This window comes from Macaca fascicularis, chromosome 15, assembly GCF_037993035.2.
Source record: "Macaca fascicularis isolate 582-1 chromosome 15, T2T-MFA8v1.1".
In the NCBI taxonomy this organism is placed as follows: Eukaryota; Metazoa; Chordata; class Mammalia; order Primates; family Cercopithecidae; genus Macaca; species Macaca fascicularis.
The window spans coordinates 102,441,740-102,468,396 of NC_088389.1; the positions used below are offsets into that span (position 1 = coordinate 102,441,740).

The 26,657-nt window shown below is 39.2% G+C and overlaps 1 protein-coding gene across 4 annotated transcripts in view; it reads right to left on the reverse strand.

Annotated features, from left to right (window-relative positions):
- Positions 1-26,657, reverse strand: part of CEMIP2 (cell migration inducing hyaluronidase 2) — an 87,233-nt gene that overhangs the window by 54,967 nt on the left and 5,609 nt on the right. For 3 of the 4 annotated variants that reach the window (XM_015437275.3, XM_005581919.4, XM_005581918.3), the window contains exons 2-5: positions 12,583-12,925; positions 8,755-8,895; positions 7,585-8,146; positions 2,678-2,847 (exon numbers count right to left, since the gene is read on the reverse strand). In XM_015437275.3, coding sequence (XP_015292761.1) covers positions 2,678-2,847; positions 7,585-8,146; positions 8,755-8,895; positions 12,583-12,913 — 1,204 coding nt within the window. In that variant the 5' untranslated portion in view covers positions 12,914-12,925. Of the gene's footprint in view, positions 1-2,677; positions 2,848-7,584; positions 8,147-8,754; positions 8,896-12,582; positions 12,926-23,669; positions 23,824-26,657 lie in introns of those variants that run through there. The other variant, XM_074017648.1, reaches the window with a different exon arrangement.

Genomic DNA, 26,657 nt, shown 5'->3' on the forward strand with positions numbered 1-26,657 from the left:
CGTCTCAAAAAAAAAAAAGAAAAGAAAAGAAAAAAAAAAGATGCTAACTCTAAGGGCTGATGATATGAGTGAAAGAACACATTCCCTTTGGAGAATCAAAAGTGGGGAAATTCAAGCAAGGAACAACAAATAATTTGTATATTCTTACAGTCTTTAAAAAAAAAAATTACAGAGACATGGTCCCACTATGTTGCCCAGTCCTAACCTTCAGCGATCCTCCCACTTCAAGCTCCCAAAGCTCTAAGATTATAAGCATGAGCCACCCGGCTCTGCCAACTACCCAGATAAAACTTAACCTGGACAAGTCTTGGATTCTGTTTTGGTACTCTTGATCTACCCTGCTTTTCTATAGCTATAAAGCACAGAAATAAAGTACCTAACAAATCTAAAATGTTTTCTGAATATGTTTCTTGCATCCAGATACTAAAGCCTGTAGGATTTCATACAAATAATAATATTAATAATAGTAATTCTAACAACAATAATGATAGCTAATAGTTGTTGAGATCCCACATGCATAATAACCTTTCATCAACACAACTGTGAGAGACAGGAGCTATTACATTTATTAGAGATGAAGAAACCAAAGATCAGGGAGTTTGAATAACAGCTAAATATGGTAGAGGCCCAAATTTAAAGCTAATCTAATTCCAGAGCCCAATTTCTTCCAAAGTCTCCATATTATACTTTCCAAGAATCAAAACAAGCAGGTTAAGAACAAATTTTTAAAAACCTCATGGAGGCAAAAACAATTCCTACCCCAAATTTCACATTTTTGCCAACAAAATAAATTCCCCTAAGAGCAATTAAGAAATATTTTTTCATATAAAATTTCAGTAATGCACCCACGCCTGTAATCCCAGCACTTTGGGAGGCTGAGATCAACAGATGCTTGAGGTCAGGAGTTGCCAGCCGGGCCAACATGGTGAAATTCTGTCTCTAGTAGAAATACAAAAAAAAAAAAAAAAAATGAGCCAGATGTGGTGGCACGCACGTGTAATCCCAGCTACTTGGGAGCCTGAGGCAGGAGAATTGCTTGAAACCGGGAGGTAGAGTCTGCAGTGAGTGGAGATCCCACCACTGCACTCCAACCTGGGTGATAGAACAAGACTCCATCTCAAAAAAAAAAAAAAAAAAAATTCAGGAATGCTTTAAAAACAGATGACTAACCGGGTGTGGTTGCTCACACCTGTAATCCCAGTACTTTGGGAAGCCGAGGCGGATGGATCACTAGGTCAGGAGTTCAAGACCAGCCTGGCCAAGATGGTGAAACTCTGTCTCTACTAAAAATACAAAAATTAGCCAGGCGTGGTGGTGGGCACCTGTAATACCAACTATTTGGGAGGCTGAGGCAGAGAACTGCTTGAACCTGGGAGGCGGAGCTTGCAGTGAGCCAAGATCACGCCATTGCACTTTAGACTGGACGACAGAGTGAGACTCCGTCTCCAAAAAAAAAAAAAACAGATGACTACTAGACAAATAAATTTTGACTTGAAAGATCACTAAAATTTGTTTCTTTCTGTTAGTTTCTTTTTAAAGCCAGAAGGTTAGATGGGGAAGATTTGTATTACTCACTAACACATTTTTTCTTGGCTTTAAAAGAAAATCCTGTTTCAGATTATCTCCTATTAGCACTACTGAATGGGAAACATAAAAAAAAGTTCATTCTCTGATTCCTGAAGAAAATTGTCCACCTCTTCCAGAAAGTAAGAGTCACTGAGAACATGAGACATGAACAATATCTTACAATAGATAGCTAGAACATACCATCTTTCAGAAATGACTATCACTAATGTGGAAACGTAAATAACATTTCCTACAAAGGAAACGTTGACTAGAAGTCTGTCAGTAATTATCCTCTGTCTAGAATACCAGCTATTTGGGAGGCTGAGGCAGAGAATTGCTTGAACCTGGGAGGCAGAGGTTGCAGTGAGCCAAGATCACGCCACTGAACTCCAGCTTGGGTGACAGAGTTAGACCCTGTCTCAAAAAAAAAGAGGAAAAAAAAGATGACTGCTTTTTTTTTTAGTGATACTGGAGGCGGTACCACTAAACTCCACTTACAGGACAAAATTCCTGCTAAGAAACACTTCTTACCCACCACCTATGCTTTTTGGCAGAGGCAAAGAAACAGCAGTCATCTTGGAGACAGAAAGCTGGGGCTTGATTCCAGCTTCCTCATCCCTAATAGATCATCTCTTCACTCCAAGCCCAGAAGATTGTTTCTAGACTAGAGAATGGTCTATTCTAGTTACAGCACACCCAACTCAGCTTTGTTCTAAAACAAGCTTGTCCAACTCACAGCCCGCGAGCCACATGTGGCCCAGGACAGCTTTGAATGAAGCCCAACACAAATTCATAAACTTTCTTAAAACATTATGATATTTTGTTTTTAGTCCATCAGCCATCATTAGTGTTACTGTATTTTATGTGTGGCCCAAGACAATTCTTTTTCTTCCAATGTGGTCCAGGGAAGCCAAAAGGTTGGAGACCTCTGTTCTAAAAGATTACTGGATTTTGTTCTGAAAGATTTAAGCGCAGTAGGAAAACTGTAAGTTTCAACTAGTTGAGAAATCTAACCAGGTTGATTGTCATTTGAACATAATACTATTCTAAAAAAAAAATCTGTCATAATACTTATCAGTGTCTTACAAGAATATAAACTCTACTTGCCTACCTTCGATCCATTCACTATAAGCTGTCACAGAGAACTTCTGGCCATCCACGGTATAAAATTCTCTTTGGGCAAGAGCCTTCCCGCCACTGCTATGATTTTCATAGTTTCTCACAGATTCATTGCAAGAAGTGCTTCCACCATCAATGACACCAACTAAAGCCCAAGCTTGCCTAGAAGGAAAAAGAGCATGTGCATTTGATTACTTGTCATGGTATTCACAAAATCCCTGACAAAGATGTTATTACAGAGTGCCGTGTAATTCTCATATTTTGTTTTTGTCAATCCCTAATGGTTTTTCTATATGAGGTTGCAATTCCAAACCTTGACTGCACCTAGTTTTCCTAGAAGGAAATGCACCTAGTTTTTAAATACTTGTTTGTCCAGCTCTGTAATAGGTGAAAGACCGATGACTACAATTTCAATTAATCATTGACTTACTTCCTCAATACCCATCCATATCACACATAACATTCTGGCCAAAATCCATTTACCTTCTTTTAAAACGATTATCACCTGCTCTCTTTTAAACTATCCATTCTATTAATACAACGTTCTCAAAAATCTAATTGCATAATAGAATTACCTAGGGAGTTTGAAAAATATATCAATGCACAGACCCCATCCCAGATAAAGGGAATCATGTTAATTGCAAAAGGTTGGGTCCAGCATTTGTATGTTTGTAATAATTTATTTTTATTTTTTGGAGACAGGGTCTCACTGTTTTTAAAGTTCCCAGGTGACTTGATCGTGCAGTTAAGGCTTGAAAACCACTGAGTTTGGGCAGTGGTTCTCAAACTTCAGTATGCATTAGGATCAACAGGAGAAAGGAAGGGCGTGCTGAATTAGATTGCTGGCCCCACTCTCTCAGTTTCTGAGGTGGAACCAGAGAATTTGTATTTCTAACAGGTTACCAAATTATGTTAATGCTGCTGGTCAGGGCACCATACTTTGAAAACCCCTAAATTAGACACCAGAGGTTAGAGTAGTAATCATCAACCTTCAATAGCCTGGGAGTCTTATCCTTCTTCCTGACATAATTGATCTAAGGAGCATCCTTCGTGTCAAGATTTTTTAAAGTCTCCAGTTATGCAGGCAAGGTTGAGAACTGAGTTAGACTTTTTTTTTTGAGATGGAGTTTCGCTCTTGTTGCCCAGGCTGGAGAACAATGGCGCAGTCTTGGCTCACCGCAACCTCCTGCCTTCCGGGTTCAAGCGATTCTCCCACCTCAGACTCCCCAGTAGCTGGGATTACAGGCATGCGCCACCGTGCCCGGCTAATTTTGTACTTTTAGTAGAGACGGGGTTTCTCCATGTTGGTCAGGATGGTCTCAAACTCCCCACCTCAGGTGATCAGCCTGCCTCGGCCTCCCGAAGTGCTGATATTAAAGGCGTGAGCCATAGCAGCCAGCAGAGATTTCTTAACATTCCTAAATTAAATCAAAGCTGTAGAATCACTATCCAACAGATGTTAAATTTTATATACTATATGTCTATTTGTTGAAAGCAACGTGTTTGAAAACACCATTACTTCTTTTTTTTTTTTTTTTTTTTGAGACAGAGTCTCGCTCTTGTTGCCCAGGCTACAGTGCAATGGTGAGATCTCAGCTCACTGCAACCTCCACCTCTGGGGTTCAAGCAATTCTCCTGCCTCAGCCTCCCAAGTAGCTGGGATTACAGGTGCCCACCACCACACAAAGCTAATTTTTGTATTTTTAATTTTTAGTAGAGACAGGGTTTCACCACATTGGCCGGGCTGGTCTCGCACTCCTGACCTCAGGTGATCTGACCTTCTCAGCCTCCTAAAGTGCTTGGATTACAAGCATGAGCCACCGCACCTGGCCTAAAAACACCATTACTTCTGATACTAAATATCTGAGAGACATGCTCAAACTTGTGACCAAAAGCAATCAACACAGAGGGACAATTTTCAAAAACCAGAAAATCTGCTTTAAGACTCCTGGTTTAAAACATGAAAAGAAAAATGTCAACTTCCTACTCTAGAAAAAAAATAACAAATGTAATCTGTGTCTGACAGATGGCTGGATATTCACAGATAAAAGTTAACCAAAGCATGCCTACACCCTTACAAATTCCACAGCCGCCCCTGTATGGATTAGCTACTCTTTGGACAACAATGCTTTGTAGCTTTATTTATCCGCTTGATATAGCAGAAAGAATCAAATAAAGAATGTCTCAATATATTATCTCCTATTTGAGAGAAGAAAAGAGAGGAAGAATATCACAGGCTTCCTTTCTTTGCCAGGACTGCCTCAGCAACTATCAAACAATGTTCTTTCTCTCCTATTGACATTATCTCCAAAACACTCCTACTTCCCTCCTCCACTTGAGGGAAAATTTCAACGCACCAGAACATTATCTTCAAAGGCCTATGTGTTTATGTACATTGGAGATAACGTCAATGCAATGGAACGCTGGCAAAAGATCACAACTCTAATTCCTCTATGAAATCAAGAGCAATATTTTAAAAGGAATTTAGAAACCAGTAGGGAGAGGAGCCTCAGAAAGTCAAAATGGTCACAGCTAACGATCATGCAAACCTAGAAACAACAATAGCATGAAGAAATAGAAGTTGTAATCCCTGGTATTACTGGATAATGAAACAAAGTAGGTCTGTAACTTTGAAAAGATCATGCTTCCACTCCTAGGTTTATATATTATAGAAATATATGCACATGTACATTAAGGGATGGATCAAGGAACATTTAGGGAAGCAATTTTATAACAGGTCCAAACTGGAAAGCCACTCAGATGGCCACCAATAAATAAACTGTGGTATATTCAAACAACAGAAAATAAACAGCAAAGAAAATGAGCCTCAGCCGGGCACACGGCTTATGCCTGTAATCGCAGAAATTTGGGAGGCTGAGATGGGAGGATCACTTGAGGCCAGGAGTTTTAGATCAGCCTGGTCAATAGAGTGAGACCCCATCTCTATTTAATTCAAAAAAAAAAAAAAAAAAAAAAGAAAGAAAAGAAAATGAGGCAGCACTACATGCAACAATATGAATAGCATTCAATGATGTAACACTGTGCAAAGAAGCCGGACACAAAATATAATATATTGTCAGCTTCCATTTATATAAAGTTGAAAAACAGGCAAACCTAAACTTTAGTAGATCCCAAAATTCAGAAGCATGGCTTCCTTTGGTGGGGAAGAGAGTGATGAATGCATAGCAGAGGGGAGGAAGGGAACTTCTGGGCTGCTGGCAATGTCCTATTTCTTGACCTGGGTAGTGGCTACACAGGCATCACATTGCGGCAACTCATTAAGCTCTACATTCTTACTTTTTTGTTTGTGTGTCATATTTCAAAAACAAAAAGAAAAAAAAAAAAAACAAGAAACCCTTTGAGGTTTTGCACATGGAATTCCCTAGGTCTGAAAAAGCTTCCTTCTCCACTGTCTACACAGCACACTCCTGAACTTCCTTCAGGTCTCTTGCCTTTGGGGAGCCTGTACTGATTCACTAGGCCAATTTAGAGTCTGCTTCTATTAATACTGACACTCCCATTACACCCTGTAACTGCAGCATATCTCACTGTAGGATCATCATCTATTTAGGTCTCTGTTTATCCACTAGATTAACCAAGGGCTCTGAGACAGTGTCCTTTCATCTAAGCATCCATGGGTATCCAGCACTTAGCATCTCCTAAATATCCCCTACATGAATAAAAGGTATTTCTAAAATGTTACACACTGTTTTTCTTCACTAATTTTTGTCTTTCTAGCCTGCTCTAGAATTGCTATAGGTAATACCCCATTCCAACAATCTACCATCAAAGGAAAAAACAGTAACTAGATTATTATGGCATGTGGGTTTTGAGGTCCTCTTACTTTTTCCACCACAGATATTCCCTGACTTTACTAAGAGCATTCAGCAGAATTAAAAGCTTCTATTTTTTAAATGAAATGTTAGGCCGGCTACTTCCCCTAGACTCAGAACTGCATTAGGAAATCATGGTTAATTAGAATATGACACAAGAAGGCTGGGCGCGGTGGTTCACTCCTATAAAGTCAATGTTTTGGGAGGCTGAGGTGGGAGGGTCACTTGAGCAAAGGAATTTGAGACCAGCCTGGGCAACAAAGTGACACCCCCCACCTACAAAAAGTTTAAAAATGAGACAGGTGTGGCAGCAACTGTTTGTAGTCTCAGCTACTTGAGAGGCTGAGATGGAAGTATCACTGGAGCCCGGGAGGTTGCGGCTGCAGTGAGCTGCGACTGCACCGCTACGCTCCAGCTCAGGCAACAGAGCAAGACCCTGTCTCTAAAAATAAAAATAAAAGGAATAGGGTACGAGAACCATAAATAGCAGAAATGAATTCCACTATCTGGATGAATTTCCTAGCCCTTTAACTTTTTCTTTCCTCATATATGCCAGGGGTCCACAGACCTGTGCCAGTCAAACATGCAGATTCCAATCAGCCTGCAAAGGAGTCAGAAAAAAGAAAGAAAAAGAAAAACAGCATATTCTACCCCCTCAGGCTTTTAAGACAGGTTTAGAACTTAGCATGAAATTCTGCCCTAACCTTTAAACTCATAAGTTGCCTCAATTAGCCTGAGTTTCATATGATCTTCAGAAGGTAATGAAAGGAGGAAGTATCTTCAGAGGCAAATTATCCTTAAACTGCCTGACTGTTTTTCAGTACCACGCTTCTGCTCTCAACTTTTCACAAGCCTGGCACTCCAGTTCACAAAGGGCTTCGTAAACCAAAGCCAAGGAAAACAGCTTTTGTATGCCGTGTCCTATCCTCCAGCCCCATGTCTCAAAGCTACCAGACATGCAGATGGTACAGTGGCCCTTCTGATGCCTGAGTCATGCTGTGGCTGTGGCTTCTTTCCCCGCCCTCACTCTCCTCTCACACAGACCCGGGGAAGAAGGTATGCCTACCTGTAGCCCAGTCCTCGGATCAGTTCACTTCCCAACCGTTCCTGGATCATCTGGATGGTTCCTTGTAAGAGGCTTTTAGCGGCTGAATCCCCGACAGCTATGGCAACAATCCGACCTGGATCCTGGAATCTCAGAAACTCCTGAAGCCGCCTGCTCTCATTGTGGTATTCGTGGGTATCAAACCTCTCACTTTCCAAAATTTTGGCCGTGTCTTGGTCAATGACCCTCACATTGAGGCCCCGGGAAAAGTCCTTTTCAAAGGTGTAGGACCCAAAGGGCAAGCCTGAGGAATTCAGGGTCCTTGCCAGCAACGTCCACGATGTCTTCCGTGCCCCGTGTAACTCCAGTGTCCCGCCAGCTTCCACACCAATAAACTTTTTGCCAAATATTGGCATACTTTCACCTTCATCTGACTTGCCATACAAGGTAATTGTCGCTTTGGATTTATAGCGGCATTTTTCTGCTCCAATATGAAGCGCCCCACCATCCTGGATCAGGATGTAATGAGTCCTCAGAGTAATATTTCTGGATCCATCTTTATTGTCCCCAAATACAAGCAGTCCTGCAGGGAATACCAACCTGTAAGCCAACTTCTAAATCATCTTTCTGAGATGCAAGGAAATAGATTTCACCTTAAGGTAAAGTACACTTCCGCAAGTAAGTCAGAAAAAAGAATTCACTAAGGATCTGCTTAGAAAACTAAAGGAAAAAACGAAGAGTTCATATCTTAATATACTCTCAATGCCTATGACTGTAAATTTCAACCCATTCACTTTACAGGTTAAATCATTTCTCTTAAAATTACCTAAGAGCCTACAAATCTGAATCTTATTTTTGTATATGTTTACTCCTGTTAACTCTCTCATCACTCTCAGAATTGTGACAAAAATTTAGCTCTGAGCAATCACCTCTCTGGAACTGTTTCCTTGGCTATAAATCAGGGGTCTTGATTTGAGTGATACCTAAGGTCTAAGCTCTTCAATTCTATGGTTATCTCTGGATAAATTCTCTGGTTTTATCTCAGGAACTTTCCAAATATCCATGGTTGGAGTGACAACCACAAACTAAAGGCTATTCTGCCTAAAAATAGTTTTCTACATAAGGAACATCAAATATCCCCCACATTAAAGAGCAACCTTGCAGTTCCCATAGGCAGGAACCATTACCTACCTCCATCCTGAATGACTATAGAATGCACGGTGGCGTCTGAGGTCAGACGGAGCATATCTCCCTCCTTGATAACAACTTGCTTTGCAGAATCTTGTCCTGGATCCCAGTTCCTGAGACGAGGATTTTGATCTGGGCAATTTTCTATAAACACATTGATATTCCATCCAACCCATTAAAATGCAAGAATAATATAACCAACTCTAAGCTCGACCACTATTTACTGCAGATCTGCAAGAAATGTGCTAACATATGTTGATTTCCTGCCATTAGAATGGAAATCCCACGCCTTCCCACCAGCAGAGAACCGTCTTACCCTTTAATTTCTCATCACATTTCCATTTTAAAGTATTACCACAAAACTAAATTGCTAGCATCTAGTTCAGGACAAACTTCACCAAAAAAAAAAAAAAAAAGTTCCCCTGAATCATCTACTCTGGAAATAAACCAATAGTAAGAGGCAAAATTATACATTCTCCTGGGATTCACACTAGAAAGCTGTTTTAGAAAAGAAAATATGTTCACAACATCCTGGTAAATCAAAAACGAAAATTGCTAAATACATTGATCAGGTCTTCACAATTTCTTTCCTGTACATGGTGAACAATGGAGTAGGTGCTGATAGCACCTCTCTCCAAGACTGAGAAACATCGCTATCTTCAGCCATGTGCACCCTCCCACCAAAATGAAAGAGGCAAGTGGCTAAAGACATAACTTCTCATTTTCAGAGATGAGGAAATTACTAGAGAAACCAAAGGTTACTTAGCAAGCTCAGTGATATGCAAGTTTCCCCTTTTAGAAAATGAGATTATTTACTTGTAGTGTTCCTTTACTGGAATTAGAACTTGCCTCTTGAATAGGTATTATAATAACAAAAATATAAATGTATTTAATTAAAATAGTCATAGCTATTTAATGCATGAAACCTTTAAGGTCTGCCATAATTTTGAAGAGGGGAGAAAAAAAATCACGCCTTCAATTTTGGTCAACTAATGGCCAAGTATTTGTGGAGCATCAATTTATCTACTCTGTACCAGATATTTTAAAATTTATAAGGCATAGAATCAGCTCACATTTCCTCAGAGTTTATATTCAAGCTTTGGAGGGGAAAAACACCAAGTATGAAATAATGAAATGCTGAACAATATGGTAGTCAGTCGAGGTTCAAAAGACCTCAGGCAAAGGAGGCATGGGGCTGGAGTAACTGAGGCAGCTTCATGACACGAGACCTGGACACCAAAGGATAGGCAGTATTTAAATAAAAGGATCATGAGAACGCTAGTAAGACAAGTATCCCTTGAGATCCAAGTAGTCCATTTGGTTGCTCAGAATTCCAAGGTGCCTGTATTTAAACTGAGCAAAGGTAGGAATAAGCAAGATATGCTTGAAAACCATATGAAGAAATTCCTTTCGTTAAGGTGGAAGGTACATGTTTAGGAATAACATGAGAAAAAGTAGAGAGGTAGGGTGCTGCAGATATTATTCTATACAGAAAAATATGATTCCTCATTTTGAACTTACATAACACTAAGGCAAACATCTTCCTGTTTCTGAGCTCTTAGGTTTACGCTTTCTCTTATTAACCACAGCTAAAATTAGTCTCTCCAGTTATATCCTTGGCAATTATTTCATGGAATTAGTTTTTCTCACAGCAGTATCATAACTGTTGATATTTAATGCTTCTGATAAGTCAATGAGTATTACTATTATACTAAAAACAATCTTTAAGCTTTTCTTCCCATCAAAGAAACAAAAAAACTCTTAAATTTGTTTTGGCTTAATAATGAGGATTCCTTAAACTTTTCTTCTACCTCCCTTTTCCCATAAAACATCTAGCTGAAATTCTCCATAGTGTTATAACAAGCACTGGACCCAGCTACAAAGAAGGAAATCCAGTCTTTTGAGATCTGGAGCCTATTTCAATGGTTATATAATTTCTCTTAATTGTTTTTAATTATTCCCCAGGAGAGCATGCTTCATTAGAACCATCACCAAAAATTCCAGTCTATTTCCTTCCAGTAAAATGCACTTAATGAGAAAATGTGTGGTCTGTACAAAGCACTGAAAAATAGCTCAGCCAGCCCCACCTTCCCAGCTACCCACTTGTAGAGCAGTAAGTGTATTATCAAAGTTGTGTAACAGCAATAACCACAGTCAAGCTGACCCTGAAATATTTTAGCATACCAGATCTTTCCACTGATGATCTGCACTTATACTGCCAAAATGTGAAACTAAAGAATGTTGATTCAAGGAACCATATTAGCAATGCCCTGTTTTAGATGGACTATGAAAACACCAATCAAAGCCATAAACTTCAGCTCTGATTTCCCACTAGTCTAGCATCCCTTTACTGCAGAATAGTTGGGAAGTATGAATCAGCACAGTGAACTTGGTTATTATGAATCAGCATAGAGAACTTGGTTATTCTGCTGGGAAAAGGAGAGAGGAAGTCATATTGCATGTGATGGAAATCAATGCTATAAGTTCATAATGTGGTCTACTAGTTTGGTCCATAAGGATATTAATGTGCATGTCTCTCTCATTTGAGGTTTATTTTCTTAGAAGTACTAGCACTACCTCTCCCAGAACCTTAAAATGTTTAAAATCCCTTAAAAGCACCCAGGAAAACTAAATAATAAAATATTTGTAAGTCTTTAAGTAGTAAAATCCCTCTGAACAGTTATAGCCACTTAAGGAAGAATTTAACTTGACAAAAAATCTGTTGTAGACTTTGTTTAAAAATGCAGACAAATATGGTACCTAGTCCAGGCTATTAAGAGTCTGCTTCTCTCTTCATAGCCCTGAGCCCTTTGATTTTAGACAGATGGATGGTGTTCTTTTATGAGGTAATTCTTTGTTGGTATTCTATTAAGGCTGACTGGCAACCAACTTCTTCAAAACTTTTCAAAATATTGATATATCATTAACTTGAAAAGAAAATACCATTTAAAAAATTAAAATCTCCCTGCATAATATTTAACTATGAAGTAATGATTGATTTTTAGATAAAGGTGTCAGAACTTACACATCCTAAAGGATACTTCCCTTCCGGGATACATATTGTTACTGAAAAATATTTGAAGTTTTTCCTTTGGAACTGCTTCCCAAGCCCATTTCAAGCCACAAACACAAATCTTATTATTTTTAGTCACTTACTTAAAAAAAAAAAAATCTAATATAGTTCACTATATTTATGACCAAAAAAAAACTTGCGGCCGGGTGCGGTGGCTCACACCTGTAATCCCAGCACTTTGAGAGGCCAAGGTGGGCAGATCACCTGAGGTCAGGAGTTCGAGACCAGCCTGACCAACATGGTGAAACCCTGTCTCTACTAAAAATACAAAAATTAGCCAGATGTGGTGGCACTTGGTTATAGTCCCAGCTACTCAGGAGGCTGAGGCATGAGAATCATTTGAACCCGGGGGGCGGAGGTTGCAGTGAGCCAAGATCACACCACTGCACTCCAGCCAGGACAACAGAGCAAGACTCTGCCTTAAAAAAAAAAAAAAAAAAAAAACTTGCAACAGTACAAAAATCATACCTACCATAAGAATTTAGCAAAGGTTCTCAAAGCATTTCCAAAACAGATGCTCCAAGACCTCCTTGAGCACTGGAACAAAGTGGCACAATGGACAGGAAGAGCAACCATTTAATCATTTCCAACAGATTACTGAACAATTGTTCTCATTCATAAGAAGTGACACCTCATATTACCTACGTGCATATTAGTAAGCTAGGGTCAACTTAATTTTTTTTTTTTTAAGTATTCTACTATTTCCTTCTCTTTTGTCTTCTAGAATATGTTCTATGTGCATATACACACACACTTACCATCTGGAGCATATTTTGAGGATATTCCTAAAATGATTGCAAGTGCAATAAAAAATGAGAAACTAGTAATAGCAAAACAAATGAAAGTATTTTTGTGTCTCTTTTGCTTTTGACTTTCTCTCTGGGCTTGCTGTTCTTCAGGTGAGAATGCGAAGGTTGCCCGGTCTTCTCGTCTGACGGAGGTAAATTTGGCTGAAGCTTGACTCTTTGGAGGAGGAGGGGGACGCAATGGGACAACCTTCCCTGGAACATAGCCAGATGAGTGACGACTGTTTCCATTCTGAGGTTGGAGGAAAGCAGGGGAGTGTCCCCTGGAATCAGTGGCATACATGATATAATGTTACTGTGAAAAGAAAACAAATTAAACTTCAGTATGTGTAAATTCTTTTTAAATTTCATTTATTTTTTTATTTATGAGACGGATTTCGCTCTTGTTGCCCAGGCTGGAGTGCAATGGCACGATCTCAGCTCACTACAACCTCTGCCTCCCAGGTTCAAGCGATTCTCCTGCCTCAGCCTCCCAAGTAGCTGGGATTACAGGCATACACCACGATGCCCAGCTAATTTTGTTTTTTGTTTTTTGTTTTTTGTTTAGTGGAGATGGGGTTTCTCCATGTTGATCAGGCTGGTCTCGAACTCCCGACCTCAGGTGATCTGCCCACCTCAGCCTCCCAAAGTGCTGGGATTACAGGACCATGACCTGCCTTTAATTTCTATTTTTTAGAGACTGGGTCTCACTATGTTGCCCAGACTGAAGTGCAGTGGCATGATCATAGATCACTACAGTCTCGCACTCCTGGGCTTAAGCAATCCTCCTGCCTGAGTCTCCCGGGTAGCCAGGACTACAGGTGCATGCCACGATGACTGGCTAATTTTTAAATTGTTTGTAGAGATGGGATCCTGCTATATTGCCTAGGCTGGTCTCAAACTCCTGAGCTCAAGTGATTCTTCCACCTCAGCCTCGCAAAGTGCTGGGATTATAGGTGTGAGCCCCACTATCCAGCTAGAATGTATGAATCATAAATGGTTTTTTTTTAAGTACTCTTTTAATTGTGTTAAACATACCATAAACTTACATTTTAACTATTTTAAGTGTATAATTCAATGGCATTAAGTACATTCACAAAGTTGTGTGACCATCACCACTATCCATTTCCAGAACTTTTTCATCATCCCAAACAGAAACTCTATATTCATTAAGTAACTCTCTGTTGTTCCCAGCCTCTGGTAACTATCATAATGATTTCTTGAAAAGATCAAGTCAGCTTACATCACTGATCTCATAAACCATGTTGACAATCACCTGCGTTACTTGGGTTCTAATGTCACTCCTCCTCAACCCTGGCTGCATGCTATAATCACCTGCTAAGGTGAATGCTCAGTGCGCCACCCCTAAACAATTAAATCAGGATTGCTGTCCCTGGGATCTAAGTATCTGCAGCTTTTAAAGGCTCTCCAAGTGATTCTCATCTAGGTAAGAGCCGCTGTTCAATGCCAACTGTTCTCAATTTTCAGTGTGGCTAAGAATCATCAGAGAAGCTTGCTAAAAATCTAGATCTCCGGCCTCTTTGCCCTGTAATTCTGGCTCAGCTGGTGCAAAGAGGGCCCTGGATTTTACATTTTTAAAAAATATATCTTGGTGACCCTGAAGCAGGTCACACTTTGAGTATCATTATTCTAAGCTCTTCACATTGAAGCTAAAAGTCCGTGTGTCATGAGGACCCAAAGTGGCCCTAAAAAGTTCCAATAGATAGGCACTCGTGTTTGGGTGTTTTAATTTCCCCCCTAGACTTATCTGGTGACTAAGTAAGTTAAGTATTACTATCCGTGTTATCACTTAACTATATAGACTGTGAATTCATTTAGTGAGAAAGTCTAAAGTCTATCTTATCTCTTTAAATCCTCGAATTTTGTTTGAAAAAACAGACATTTAAATATTATGGTTAAGATGATAAAAATACCTAACACAATTAATGCCTTATGTGTATTAATTCATTTAACATATTTAATACAACAAATCTATAAGGTAGATGCCATTACCCCCGTTTCACACATGAGAGAAACTGAGGCCCAGAAAGGTTAATTAACTTCCTCAAAGATCACACACTTAATATAGAGGAGAACCAGGACTTAAACCTAGGTATTTTTACTCTAAAGTTCAGGCTATTAATTTACACCACTGTGTCTTTCCAAACAATCGAAAGGCAAAGAATGAGCTTTGCAAGGGTGTCACTTGAACTCAGGGTGCTGAGTCTGAAAGGCATATTAATCTTCTCAGGAATTCGTCATACAGAAGTTTAAACTATACATGCTTCATTTTTAACAGAAGTTTACACATAAAAACAAGGAAATCCTTTTTAATTTTTTACGTTCTCTATAAAGAGCAATTATAAGTTTTTGAATGAAAGAATAAGTTTTGAATGAGACCTTACTCTGCTATTTTGCCAAGAGGAAGGAAGGAAGGGAAGGAAGGGAAGGAAGGGAAGGAAGGGAAGGAGGGAAGGAGGGAAGGAGGGAGGGAGGGAGGGAGGGAGGGAGGGAGGGAGGGAGGGAAGGAAGGAAGGAAGGAAGGAAGGAAGGAAGGAAGGAAGGAAGGAAGGAAGGAAGGAAGGAAGGAAGGAAGGAAGGAAGGAAGGAAAGGATTTGTATTGCAATGACTGTGGATAAACATATGGTGTGCCCTATGGCTTCAGAAATATGGTGTTTAACCTCTTACATCCCTTCCTTAACAACTAGAGCATCTCAGAGTCACCTGACTTCATTCAATGCCCTTACAATTAATCCCCTTCATCTTCTGCCAAACAGTGAGTAATATTCTAGTCATAAAGGTACTTCCAAATTGCTCTAAACTATCAGCAAACCCATTAAACACAAAATGGTCATTAGAGAAGCCACCAGCAAGCAATTCCCAGGACCCAAACGACCTGGAAATTAATGGGGGCAAAAAGAGAATCTCATCAGGAACTGATGCTGATTTTACACGGGGCAAAGAACATTCTTAGAGTCTGTGCGTCTGTCAAGAACACTTGGTTTGTGGGGTTTGATTTCTGAACAAAAGTAATTATTTAGATGAAGCTCAAGCTTCATGACAAAAGAAAAACACCATCATTCAAGGTGCTATTGAAGAACTGCTGCATGTGCCAAGCAGCAGACCAAAATAATGGAGACATCCTGCTGGAACAAATGAAAGAGTACAATAAAGACCCCGTTATGATCCTCTCTGAACAAAGAAAGGGCTGTAGTAGGTATTCTTGAGTGTCAGCTCGCCAGGGTGGGAGGGGAATCACAGCCCTAATCTGCTCTGAAAGGGAGTAGGAATCTTTTGTTTCTGAGGCTGCGCTCATCTGATACCTTATTGTTTCAGGGTGAGAAAGGTTGTTATTACTTAACAGGCTGGTGGGGGCTGGGGTCTTTGGTGAGAGATAATGGGTCTCCAGATGTACCCACAATAAAACAAAAGTCATGAAAGGCTAAATGAAGTCACCAGCCTACTGGGAATAGTTTGTGTCTTCATGGTCAAAAAATGGATCCCAACATGAAAATTCAGATGGCATCTGTCACAAACTAAAGTGGCCAATAAATCAAAAATAAGCATGGTTGTGTTTTTCCTATAAAGCTCCTGCACCACATGTATGTGTGTGTATATATACATGTTCTGAATCCACTACCTCTATTTTATTGAAAAACATGTAAATGTATAAGCAGCAAATGCAAGATTCTTTTCCTAAGAGGTAATATAGTGTTGTGCCATATATTAGAAAAAAATAACCAGAAAAATCGTATGTTAAACAGATAGCTCCCTCAATTTATTCAGATTTTTAAAAATATAAGTTACAAATACATTGCTTTAGGACTTCACTTTATATTTGTGGATTTACTTCAGGCATAATATTATGTATTAATTACTTTAAGATATATTGATTGATAATTATAGATCTAAATTATTCATGGAAAAAAACTGGCATTTCATTCATTCAGTATGCTAATTGTGAGCTCTTGCTATCATTAGAGGATTATGGTAGGAACTATGGGGTATACAGAAAAAAGATTTACAGCATCCCTAAGAAATGCACTTCCTAAATTCAATTTTAAATCACTTGTTTGGACCACATGTTCTTACTCATAGGTGGGAACTGAACAATGAGAACACTTGGACACAGGGCGGGGAACATCACACACCGGGGCCTGTCGTGGGGTAGCGGGAGGCGGCAGGGATAGCATTAGGAGAAATACCTAATGTAAATGACGAGTTGATGGGTGCAGCACACCAACATGGCACATGTACCCTAGGACTTAAAGTATAATAATAAAAAAAATTTTTTTTAAGAAATAAATCACTTGTTTGGAAGGCAAGTGAAATTGAACAAGTTTCCCAGGCTATCTCAACAATGGCTGTTCAATCTGTAAAACTGTTAGTACTTGATTGGGGTCCTGAGAACAAAAAAGGGGTCTACCAGGAGAAAGACAATGAGGAGTTTTCTCTGGCTTTCAAGGCAAACTTAGGTGCCATTTTAATAATTTCACTGCAGGCCAGTATTTCACTTTAATACTCAGTTTGTATCACATGTTATTTTTTTAAATGGTCGTATTTCTAGTAGAAAACACATGCTCTGAAGAAGGAGCACATGAGTATTTTATGACACATTTTTAGACCAACTACAGACTGTAACAACACCTAAAATAAGACAGATAATCCAAAATGGGGATAATCTAAGTCATTCATATTAAAATTGGAAATGTACTCCACAAAGCTTTTAAAGCATAATTTTTGGTATTTAGATATTCCTTGAGAGAGTCATTTTGCGAGTATTTATTTACTGGATTACAAAAGGAGTAGCCCAAAAACTGCACAGGCCATTCAGGCAAATATTAAATTAGATAATAAAGAAATTACTAAGACTATGAAAATACATCAACTTAAAATATACAAATGCTGCAAAAGAAAAAAATACAAATCCTGGAAAAACATAAGCATTCCAAAAAGTACCTAGTGCTGTTGTCTAATTCTCAGTTGCCCCCACAAAAAGATACCTTAAAAACTCACTGTTATTTTAAATTAAATTCTTCTCTTGGAAAAAAAAAAACTGGTATATTACCTCAAAAGCAGTTCAAAGTGGGAGAGACTTGTATATTTGGTAAGAGTATACACTCTATTTGGTAATAAATTACAGTAACTAAACACAGAAAGCAATTATTTTGAGATTTCAGTAACATTAAAGGAAATCACACTTTTTTTTTTAACCTATAAAAAGAGGCATGATTTTGGCCAAGCAAAGTGGCTCACACCTGTAATCTCAGTGCTTTGGGTGGTCAATGTGGGAGGACTGCTTGAGGCCAGGAATTCAAGACCATCCTGGGAACCCAGTGAGACACCCTGTCTCTACGTAAAAAAAATTAAAAATTAAAATAAAAAATTAAACTAGCTGGGTGTGGTGGTTCAATGCCTGTAGCCCTAGCTACTCAAGAGGCTGAGGCAGGAGGATTGCGTGAGCCCAGTAGTTCAAGGCTTCAGCGAGCCATGAATGAACCACTGCAGCCCAGCCTGGGCGACAGAGCAAGACTCTCTTAAAACAAAAACAAAAACAAAAAAGGAGAGGCATAATTTTAATACAATTGAGCTATTCTCATTTAATGCTTTCAAACACTGCACTATTTCATCCATGAACCCTTCTCAAGTTTCCATAAATTAGCAGGGCACGACTCACACTTGTAATCCCCATACTTTGAGAGGCTGAGGCAGGAGGATCGCTTGAGCGCAGGAGTTCAAGGCTATCCTGGGCACATAGTGAGACTATCATCTCTACTAAAAAACAAAAAAATTAACTGGGCACGGTGGCATGTGCCTTTAGTCCTAGCTACTCACGAGACTGGGGCATGAGGATCACTACTTGAGCCTGGGAGGCGAAAGCTACGACAAACTTTGACTATAGCACTGTACTCCAACCTGGGCAACACACCAAGACTATCTCAAAAAAAAAAAAAAAAACAAACCTCTTACAGGATCATCTTACTTTTTGCCTTATGTTTCAGTTAATGTATGTACTTGTCCATCTGCAGCAGACCATAAGCCTCTTGAGACCAGGAGTGATTGGTATTCTTGCAAAAGTTTACATATAGTAGATACTCAACAGATGATTGTTGAATTTAGATCACAAATTCCTGCCAAGGAATTAGGCGAAAATGCTACATACACACACACACACACACACACGTATATATACATACATATACACACACATATATACTTATTGGGGAGGAGACAAACAAATGGTTGGAAACATTAAGTCCACTTTCATTCAGAAATCAATTTGGTTTTGTGTAAGCATACTCCCAAAGAATCTCTTGAACTACAGATTCCTCTCTCTCTCTCTCCTCTCTCTCTCTCTCTCTCACACACACACACACACACACACACACACACACACACACGCAAAGAAACTTCCTATTTAATCCTTGTTTGACATCCTTGAGGCTCTGGGAAATTTGACTAATTTCTATATCAGTTTCTCTGATTCAGGAGAAAATTGAGAACAATACTACTTAAAGCAAAAAAAGTCTATGTGTTAATTTTTATAAAATGCAATTCTAGTATGAAAACTAATAGGGGACTAAAAGGTATTATTAACAACTGCAGGAAGCAATTCTAAAGATAAAGAACAGCAAACTACCTAGATAAATTCAACCTTTCACAATATTTTGTAATAGATTTAACTACACATTATGAAATGCAGTAGGCACACAGAAAAAAAGAAACATTCCACTTCACTTTATATTGTTATGTTGACAGCCATTAAATGCTGTGATCAAAGAGAAAGGCTTCTCAATACAGAGAAAGCGGCAGCAGTTCAAAACTAGTAGGAGCTCTTTAAAAGGGCTTTTAATGTTCTTTCAGCTGCTGAGATGTTAATATGCAAGACAAAGGTACTTATCACTTACATGGTGGTTGAGGACACTTGCCCCCTAGGCTAGTTCATCAGTCCCCCAAATAATCTAGCCCTTCCAACCCAGTGCAGAGAAGGTCCCACAGCCACACAGTCCAAGAAATGCATATTGGTCCCATCAACCCCTCATATTGAACAACTAATGAAAATACAATACTTTTGATTCATTTAAGCTCTTTCAAATCACGCCAAGGCTTTTTAAGAGAACTAATTTTTGAATGGAAGATTCAGGCTTGTGGGAATAGCCAAGAAGTTGGCACGATCTAATCAAGTCGGTTCTTTTTTGATCAAGGACGTAATTTTTTAAACAATATTCAACCTAAGGGTCAAGTCACAATTTTTGCTTTCCGAGAGTTTCAGTACAACTGGCCAAAATTTGGCTAAGAACAGTTTTTCTTTTACTAAGATCTTGGAAGCTCTTTCTAACATATTCACTAGTATATCCAAAAAGTAAAAACATGCAGCAAAAAGTAAAAAGAGGAATGAGCATGAATTATCATGAAAACAGATGCTACTATAATTATTTGTACTTCTGACCTAATAAAATATTTAACCAGATTCTAACTGCCTTGAATTTTCAATTAATAATTGCACAATCTCCTACTTTCAGGAGAAGAACACAACAAAGAATAACTATCAGGGATCACCATTTAGATCTTCTGGTTTGGTTTGGTTTGGTTTGGTTTGAGGGGAAGCAGGATTAGGCTGTTTCATTTAGTTTTGTTTTAGATTCAGATTATGTCCATTGACAAACAGTGAGCTCAATAAATACCTTGTACATTAAAAAGTGTTCAATAAGAAAATAACCTTAGCAAAGTAGACTTTTTAGATCCTCTCATTCCCCAAGTTTCAAATAAATATTTAAGTGTGACCAATGTTCTCAAGAAGATTGTGTACTTAAATAGCTATTATAAAGGTTTTCAAATACAAAGGTTGAAACACAGAGTTTGGGTAGGGAGGAATCTTTTTATATGTAGTTTAGCAGAATATAATATATTACATATTCTATTCCCAGAGCACACAATATACATTTTTTAAAAAAAAAAAACAACCACTGCAAAGAATTCAACATAAATGCTAGGTTTATACATACAGCTATTTAGGAGAAAACGGACAGATGGTTGAAACAATTAAGTCAATTTTCACTCAGAGATCTGCTCGATTGTGTATCAGCATACTCTCAAAGAATTGAAAACCCTTAGACCTCTAAACAGGCGTGGGGCCAGGGACCTTGGCCATCTTGAAGGTTCACTGAAAAGTCAACTCACAAAAGCCAGATCAATAGGGGAAAAGACACACAACTTTATTTAACGTGTTATACAGGAGAGCCTTCAGAATGAACACCCAACCCCCTGGTGGGGTACAGAAGTGTGTATATACCTTCTAGAAACTGGAGAAAGAATGCAGGCTCAGAGCACGGCCAAAACCAGGTTACAGTAGTAAATCAGGTTTTAGCTGCAAGACAGGTTATGCGAGGAGGCTTGGCTGGCAAAAGTGGTCTTGTTATGTAGATGAACCTCACAGGTAGCACCCCTCAGAAAGCAGAGACGGCAAATGTCTCTTTCAGATCTGTAAGATGTCAGACTTAATCCTTCCTAGATCCGGACAAGAGAAAGCCTGGCTGCATTAATGCATATTTTCTACAGATGCAAATTTTCCCCACTAAAGACCGCTTTGCAGGGCGACTTCTGTTTGCTGATCCTCCAACAGCCATCTCAAAATATATCAAAAAAATATATTTGGAGGTAAAATATTTTGATTTCCTAAAATAGAACATCTTCCACAGGACATGCCTTCACACTGTCCCACAAGGCGCATTCTCCATTATTACTTTGCCCTTGTCACAGCCCTTTTGTCTTTTTCCTTCAACTCTCAAAAATCAGTATGAGTCACAATCACCTGCAACTGTTTGGCATGTTTCCAAGAAATAAGATCCTCTGCACAGTTAGTTTACTTACACAGATCCTTATTTACTTTTATTAAGCAGATTGTAGCCAGGTCAATGTTCAGATGTAGAAGGGAAATGCACCAACTCTTAATTATAAACCTCTCCCTATGAAGGGAAAGGACAAGGGACTGAGAACCCCTAATTGTTTATATATATCCCTACCTGCTTTATCTATTGGATCAGTTTAGACACATATGAGCGATATTCCCAAGTTAAGCTATTGTTACAATAAACATCTGTATACACCAGACTGCTAGATTCACACTATGCACCGCTCAGATTATGACCTTCCTCAAAGAAAAAAAAACAACAACAACAACAACAAAACTCTTCCCTGCCCCAAAAACCTATTAAAATACAATACAGCGAAAGCATAAGAAACTGTGGGGGTCATAGGCTTCTGGCTCCCTAAAAGTTCACTAAAATCACTGACATAAGACAGTTTGATTCACAGGAGAAAAGGTATATTTAATGTGTGAGCATGGGAGCCTTCAGAAGGAAAACCCAACTTCCCAAAGAGGCACAGAAGTTTATACGACATCCTGAGGTTACAGGGAGAATGAGAGCTTGGATCCTGGTAAAACAGGTTACGGGAAGGAGAAGAGGAGGAATTCTATTGAGGGAATAAATGATAACCAGAGAGAATGATTGGATGGGGAAACAGAAATTAACTTCTCAATAGTTCTTTTTGGAATTTAAATGATCTGTGGAGGTAGTCTTTATCTTGAATAGGGTCTGTTCAGGTATGGAGAGATTTTTGGTCCTTTCTGCAATGGATAATGAAATAACAGGGAAAGAAGCAGGGATAATTGTTCTCTTTGTTGGGGGATGGGGGGATGGGGGGTGTCAGTCCTATCTCTGTAGATAGGGGAAAAGTCTCTCCAGGAACTTTTTGATCTCTAAAGCCTTTTAATTTAAAATACTCATTTTACCAGGGAGCCATATATTGGGGTGAAGTATTTTTATTTTCTTCAGAATATTTCAAACCTATAGTCCTAAAAAGACTAAATTTACTGAAAAAAAAAAAAATGATACTAGGCTTTTGAATTAGAATAAGTATTATTTAAAGTTGAAAGATTTATTTTTCCTGCTTAAAAATTTAATTTTATAGGCCGGGCTCAGTGGCTCATGCCTGTAATCCCAGCACTTTGGGACGCCAAGGCGGGTGGATCACCTGAGGTCGGGAGTTCGAGACTAGCCTGACCAACATGGAGAAACCGCCATCTCTACAGAAAACACACAAAAAATTAGCTGGGTGTGGTGGCGCATGCCTGTAATCCTAGCTACTCGGGAGGTTGAGGCAGGATAATTGCTTGAACCCAGGAGGCGGAGGTTGCGGTGAGCCAAGATCACGCCATTACACTCCAGCCTGGGCAACAAGAGTGAAACTCCGTCTAAAAAAAAAAAAAAAAAAAAATTTACTTTTGTATTAAGCTATAGTGTTTTTGCTAGAAAACTGCTATTAAAAAAAAACTATAGTTAGGAAATACATCTCTGGAAAAACAAAAATTAACTATAAATACTGAGTCTGCTTACCCTAATAATAACAAAATAATAAATGTCTATGGTCTGTATTTAAGGAATTCAGATTAGCAACTCAGCTACAGTTTCACTAAAGTGGACATATCCTTGGCAAACCACACTGGACTCTCCTGTTAAAATATGAACCCCTCAAAACAAAGAGCCTCTATGTATAATGTTTAATGCCCAAAGTGAACCAACTAAAACTTCTTAATTTTAAAGTGAAATAAATGACTTGAAAGAAATATTCAAATTTCATTCTTATGTTTCTGTCATTTATGCAAGGTAAAGGAGGCAGCTGTCCAATTTTTCTGATCCCAGATACACTAATTAATCCTATCTTGATCCAACGATGTCAAACAAGTCTCTGAGAAGTAATGCTACACCCTAAAGCCAATATGGCTAATATGGCCAAAAGGTTAAAATGCATTATCGTGGCCAAAAAAAGAAAAGCATGCAAGGGAAAAACTGCAGACCTACTACACATCAAGCGGGGAGGAAGGGTAACAATTAAGAATAGCTAACACTCTTTGAGCAACCCAAAATAAAAATAAAAAGAGAGCAAAGTACATAGGCCTCTAGGTGGAAGTAAAGACCTAGGAGATAAACTGCAGAAAGCTAGATTGTTCTTCAATCCGGAACATTAGAAAACAAGGGTAAAAAGTCATTGTACCTACCAGTCATTCTCTATTCCCCTCGGTTTCCTTTTTTCCGATTATTATTTCTCAGATTTCTTTCTCTCCTTAATTCTTTTTATTGAAAAGCTGTTCTCTTTTCTCCCTTCCTTCCCAGTGATCCTAGACCATCCCCCCTTCGCCCTTGTTCTCAACTGGCTGAGAAGATTCAAGAGAGGCTTCCAACCTGCTGGCAGTGACGGATGGCAGTGCAGAGGCACACAATGGCGAGTGCAGGCGCGTCACCAGCCTTGCAGCTGGCCTTCCAAAGAAAGAACCAAAGCCGAAGTCTGTCCCGAGGGAGGCTGATTTAATTAAGGTTATAGCAAAGGGCAGAACTGCCTGTGGGCTGCATGATCTGCAGAGGGCCATAGACAATGCATTAAAACACTCCTCAAGAAGAAAAAGCCAAGAAAGTTATGTTTGTAAAATGTTGAAAGGTGGGAAAAATGAAAAGACAACAGGGATGTGTTTGAAAAACAAGCAAAGACCCGCCGAAGTTCATGATCTAGTGACTTACAGATACCAAAATGCAATGACAATAGGAAACAGAAGGAGTATGTTTTGATGTGCCTTTCACACTAGAAATATTTCAGATGAATAATGAGATGCCCAGACTGAAATAATCCAGGGCTGTTCAATCCAGCGTCATAGCAAAGTTTCTGTCAATGGCAGGGCCAGGACCAGAACCCAAGTGTACTATTTCTTTCAACTGTAACACATAGCCTATTTTTAATATAACTTTAACCACTTGGAATAAAGCCTTTTCAAACAGGGAACAAGTTCAGTTTTGAGCATCTCTTATGAGAAAAGGACTCTGCCAGACACTGGAGAGCCAATAGTACAAAAAAATAATAATAATAAACATGGTTCATACTTTCAAGAAGCTCACAGCCCAGCATTTGGGGGGAGAAAGAGTAGGGAGACAACACAAGTAAACAGGTAATTAAACTGAACGTTGAGGCAAAGAAAGTGGGCTGAGGAGGTGATTGCTTGAGTTTATCAAATACCTATGAATGGAATAGAGTTTAATTTTCTAAAACCCCGGCAAATTTACTCACCCAAATGTGCACCATCAGACAATTACTAATCTCTTTCTTATTCTGCATGTGTAAGCTAAAGTCTACCACTGAACTCCGCCATTAAAATGACAACACATTGCCCCATAGTGACCAAAAAGTATGGGGGTGGGGGAGGGTGACAGACTACAGAAGTCTTTCATATTCTTTGAAAGGGTGTCACCTGCAGGTGAGTTCCAGGCCAGAATACAAAACAGTCATAGTCCCTCTCGTCCTAGGGCATGTGAAACCTAGGCCACACAAAAGGACCATATTACCCATTCTCAACAGTTTCCTCTACGTTCCTCAAGACTCAAGGGTGCTACAGAGTCAAAAGGCAGAATTTCTAATGAACAAGTAATTACTCAGCACTAGAGTGGCGGCTGGACTTCACTTAGCCGAATAGGAATACACTGTGGCTAGGAAGAGGGGCACAATGATGTGCACCTGTAGTCCCATCTACTTAGAGGCTGAGGCAGTTGGATGGCTTGAGCCCAGGAGTTCAAGGCTATAGTGTGCTAGGACTACTATAGAGCCACTGCACTCCAGCCTAGGTAACCTAAGACCCCACATCAGCCCCATCGCCAAACAAACAAACAAACAAACAAACAAAAAACTGGTTAGCAGCAGCACAACAGGCAAACAGGGGCTATATGACAAGCCCAAGTGCCGCAAGCACTAACAGGAGGCAAGAAGAAACACTTGAAGGTTAAAGCCAACCTCAGAGTCGGCCAAGCCCAGCTCAAGTATCATATTTTTCAAATCCCCATATAAAGTTGATTTTATAGTGGTAGCACTGGTGGCATTAAAAAGCAATGTTAGTACGGGTGCAGTGGCTCACACCTGTAATCCCTTTGGGAGACTGAGGCCAGGAGTTCAAGACCACCCTGGGCAACATGGTGAAATCCTGTCTGTACAAAAAATATATATATATATAAAGATTAGCTGGGCATGGTGGTGCATGCCTGTAGTCCCAGCTACTTAGAAGGCTGAGACGTGGAAAGATAGCTTGAGCCCGGGAGATAGAGGCTGCAGTGAGCTGTGATCACACCAATGCACTCCATCCTGGGTGACCCCTGAGTGAGACCCCTGTCTCAAAAAAATATAATTTTTTAATGTTATATGTTTTTTCAAACCATAACTTAAAAAAAGAGAAAAACTCAAGAACTCATTTTTCTAATTCCTCCCGAAACGGGAATCAGGCATATGTTCCTGTGTTAAACTAAATCTTTCCCATTCCTAAAATGTTAATAATTAATTTTCCAAACTTTATTGTATGCGAAAAAATGACTCATTCTTCAGGGAAGTGAATCACCACTACGCAGACCATTAGGACAACGGAAGGCTTGCAGTCTCCAAAGAGCACACCAATAATTAAGTAAGAGCCCCTAAATCGATAACAATTTCACACTGGAGGGGGACTTAATCTGACCTGACCACGACATTAAATTTGTGGCAGATATTCATACGTTTTAAGACACTTACATGAAACTCAGTCAGAGGTCAATTCTTTTCTCATGGGGTCAATATGGATTGTCTTAAATTTCAACTTTTTCAGGGAACAACATCCTAATGACACTTCTAACCAGTGGTAAAGCCTTATTAAAAAATATTAGGGTTAAGAGTGCCACATTCTCTACCGAGCAAACTTTCCATAACATAAAATTCTTATCAAATATTGTGGAACTTCTTGTTCAAACTACAATGGACCCTTGATATGACAAAGGTAAAATGGTTTATCACTCATCACCATGTAATGAAAATAAATGCCTTGTTACAAATCTGGTTACTAGGTTGGCCTAATAATAACAGTTTCAAAGCGGATTTGCCTGATAGATCAAAGGACTGATTTGTTGGGAGACAGCAATTCTGTGTTTTAAGACATACATAGTTTATGAGTCTGTTTCACTTATTTTTAAAGACATTTTAATAA